Genomic DNA, 3768 nt, shown 5'->3' with positions numbered 1-3768 from the left:
CATGTCTGACAACTGCAACTTCCCTTGGGGAGCATTTATTGCACGGCTATCTATTAGCATCAGATGTAGCCACGAAGAATACAATGGAAGAAGATGGATTTTATTTGGATGTTCAACTAAACAAAAAACAAAAAAAATTCAAGTCTGTGATTGTATTGAGTTAATACAGACTTAATTGTATTACTTCCGGGAAATCAGATGAATTTACACTAATCTATTTAGGAATAAAATAGATTATGTGACTTATGAGAGTAGAATATGGTTTTTATTTTTTTATGATATGTATATGATAAAAAATAAAGGCTGAGATAAGATCGGCTTAATACGAGAAACAAAGGTGTAATTAACACCAGATCATTATATCAAACCGTAATGTCAAATGTGCATATCGAATGTATGGTCGATCTTTTAGCTCAACGAATCATGTAACACTATCAAAATAATAATTATAGGTGATAGACAAAAATTATCACTATAATGCCAACATTTGTAATTGTAAGATTTAGTGACGAAACGATCCGTCAACATCCTCGATTGCCTTAGATCTCATGGTTAAAAATTTTACCAATAAAAAATATTTAATTATTATTTTTATAATAAGAAAAGATCAAATTCAAGTTGGCCAGGTTGATTAACAGGCTAGTTTTGAGATTCTATATATTAGTTAAATTTGATTATCGATACGGTGATATGATTTCCAAGTCGGATGTTTTACACCACTAAAAACGTATCAATCTGATATTATTATTTTCTTTAATTCATGATTTTTTATTCATAAAGGCTTGATATACATCTATTCAAGTAAAACTATGGGCACTAGAAATAAGACTCAAAATTTAAAAAAATTTTAGCGAAGGTTTTAGTGGGAAGATAACATTTAATCATGTAATAGATTTAGATGAACTCAATCAAATTTTTAGGTTTAGGGTTATTCAAATCGAACCAAAAAAGCTAATTCGATTTGAACTGATTTATCAATAGTATGATTTTGATTGTTTTGGTTCAGGACACTATTCTTTGATTCGATTAACCATTTAAGATTAATCGAATCAATTTTAATTTAAAAAATTAATATGATCAAATTTATTATTAAATTAAAAAATTCTTCTGGGCATTTGGATTTCACAAACTAGTGATCAAATTGGGCATACAATAACAAGGCTAGCTCAATTTTCAATGTCATAATTTTAATTGATATTGATCTAATTTCACAAATTTTATTGATCCAATTAGACTAAGATTCTCGTTCGATTCAATTGAACTGAATCAATTCATTTAAAAATATATATTTTAAAATTATTTAAAATTAAAAGCTTATTAATTGATTAATTGAACCAAATTAATTGGTTTTGAATTGGTTCAATTAGATAGGTTCTAATTAAATCAATTACTTTAACTGAATCGCAGTTTGACTCGATTTCACCCTTAACAATTTGATTCAAATTGATTTGAATATCCCACGCTTAGATTATTGGTTCACAAGTTGGGCATTGAACCATCTATTTTCATTATATTTAAATAAAACATATAAAAAGATTAAAAAAATATATGTTTGTAAAAATATTAAAAATATAAAGTTATAATTGTGAAATGCCTTTTCATTATATAATAAATTAAAAATAACTATGTTTGATTGCATTGAGAGACGAACATGAAAAAGCCATTCATTGAAAGTCTACGGACAAGCACAGCCCTCACACCCCACAACCCATCATCCGCTTTCTATCCCCATTACCATCACATTACTATCTAAAAGCACTTCACAAGTTACGGCCCCTCCCCTTGTACCAACCATTCAAGCCCAAAGCATATCATTTCTTTATCAATACTTTCTTAAAACAAAAAAAGAAAACTATTATAATAATTACTTTTACTAGTATTCCTTTTTTATGATTTTGTTGCGGTGTGCGATCCTGTCACCTGCCAGTGGAGTTTTTCCACGTCGCACTGGGTAGTTGCGGGATCTCAACTCTCGTCTTCTCCTTCGCCCCAGCTGTCGCGTTCAAGGGAGTTCGGTCGCTGACGGCGGCGGGTCGAGAAGGTTGAGGTTGAGGTGGAGGCGGAGGGGGAAGAAGGCGCGAAGACGAGGTTCCAGGCCTCGGCGAAGGCGCGGAGGATGAGGTGGTGGTGGCCCGGGGCGTTGAGAGCAAGGAAGCGGTGGAGGAGGTTACGGAGGTCCTCCCACTCGTAGATCTCCATCTCCACGATCATCTGCAGCATCGAGTTCCGGAAGTCCATGCACGGATCCAACGACTCCTTGACCACTGCTACACTCCCCTCCACCACCCTCTTCCTCCCCGCCGTCGCAGCCGCGCGCTTGTTCCTCTTCTTCTTGTTTGTCCTTCGCTGTCCCCTAGCAGTCGTCTTCTTCAAGATCTCCGGCTGGTCGATCGCGAGCGACGGAGAGGAGGTGCAGTCGCCGTAGCGGGAGGGAGAGGAGGAGGAGGAGGAGGAGCTCACGGCGGCAGCAGTGGTGTTAGTGGTTACGGTAATGCTGGTTTCCCATGATGAAGTGGTGGTGGAAGAGTAGGGGAGGCAAGGGCTCTTCGGTGGCTTGGTGGTTTTCTGCGAGGAGGAGAACAAAAATGGGAGCTTTGGCCGCCGGCAGCTGCACCCGACGTCGACCACCACAGGTTGCCGCATCACTAACATTCTCGGCCGGGAAGACATTGGGAACGCAGAAAGCTCAGGTCTTTGTGTGCAGAAGGAGGTTTCAGCAATGGCGGAAACTCAAAAAAGGTTCCTTTTTGCTCGAGAGAACAAAGAGAAGGAAACCGGAACACATAGTCATTCTCTTGGCTATTGAAGCAGCGAAAGTAGCTGAAGAGCTACACTTCGGATTTTGGTGAAGTGGAGGAAAGATGTTGATGAGAGAGAGAGAGAGAGAGAGAGAGAGAGAGATGATGCTGATGATGGAGGGATGGAGAGAAGAGGTTTAGGGAGAGACAGAGAGATAAATGAGAGCTATTACAGAAGGGATGGTGAGAATGGGAGTTGGAGGAAGATGAAGGAAAAGGATGTTAGTTGGGGAGGCTCTTTTTATCACATTTGCCTCTCTGTATTGTCATTTGCTTTAGGATGAAGAAGGCTCAGCCTTCAACAAGACGAGTGGAGGAAGGATCCATGAAGGCAAGGATCAGGAATTGAATGCAAAATTTGAATCTTGGGATCATGCCTGCAGAAGCCTCTACTGTGATGGGGATGGTTTCTGAACTCAAATGAAGTGTCTGTATCTTCGCCACATGCCGAGTTCATGCAGCAACAAGGTCTGTTGTTGAGTATATTGTGATCTGAGATCAAGTACATCTTATCAGTGAAGTAGATGGATGAACCTACTTCAAGTGCAAGTGGGGTTCTCTGCAATAGTTTAGTGATGCAGTCAAAATAATCCAGCTATAGTCCTGGAACTTAAAACTCTCTCTCTCTCTCTCTCTCTCTCTCTCTCTCTCGCCCTCGTTTATTTCTCTGCTTGCTTTTTGATTCCATTCAAATTGAATCAGAAGGAGAACAGATGAAAAGTTTCACAAACATGGAAGGCCCAGTAAAGTTTTCACGACATAGTCGCAGTGTCTCGGCAGAGAAAATAAATCATAAAGTGATAATAAATGCTCTAAATTGAGACAATAACTCCTTAAACAGATATAGCAGTCCAAATTTGCATTTACTACAATGGGTTACATGCAATATAAATATCTATCTTTTCAAAGTATGGAAACACCATATTTATCTTTTTAAATTTTAATATCATGTGTTGTGGGAAACAACTTT

General features: G+C 38.2%; 1 protein-coding gene across 1 annotated transcript; it reads right to left on the bottom strand.

Annotated features, from left to right (window-relative positions):
* Nucleotides 1-1644: 1644 nt before the first annotated feature.
* LOC103974386 (transcription repressor OFP8-like) lies at nt 1645-3337 on the bottom strand. The gene has a single exon (XM_009389201.3). It carries the CDS (start codon nt 2668-2670, stop codon nt 1966-1968), a length of 705 nt encoding a protein of 234 aa, XP_009387476.3. The 5' UTR covers nt 2671-3337; the 3' UTR covers nt 1645-1965.
* Nucleotides 3338-3768: the final 431 nt, after the last annotated feature.

Source organism: Musa acuminata, chromosome BXJ1-8, assembly GCF_036884655.1.
Source record: "Musa acuminata AAA Group cultivar baxijiao chromosome BXJ1-8, Cavendish_Baxijiao_AAA, whole genome shotgun sequence".
NCBI classification, from domain to species: domain Eukaryota; kingdom Viridiplantae; phylum Streptophyta; class Magnoliopsida; order Zingiberales; family Musaceae; genus Musa; species Musa acuminata.
Note: the sequence above shows the minus strand (reverse complement) of the source record. Positions and strands in the feature narration are given on the sequence as shown.

What these genes read in the sequence shown, in the direction of transcription:
- LOC103974386 (XM_009389201.3), bottom strand. Translation starts at nt 2,670, where the DNA reads ATGTCTTCCCGGCCGAGAATGTTAGTGATGCGGCAACCTGTGGTGGTC.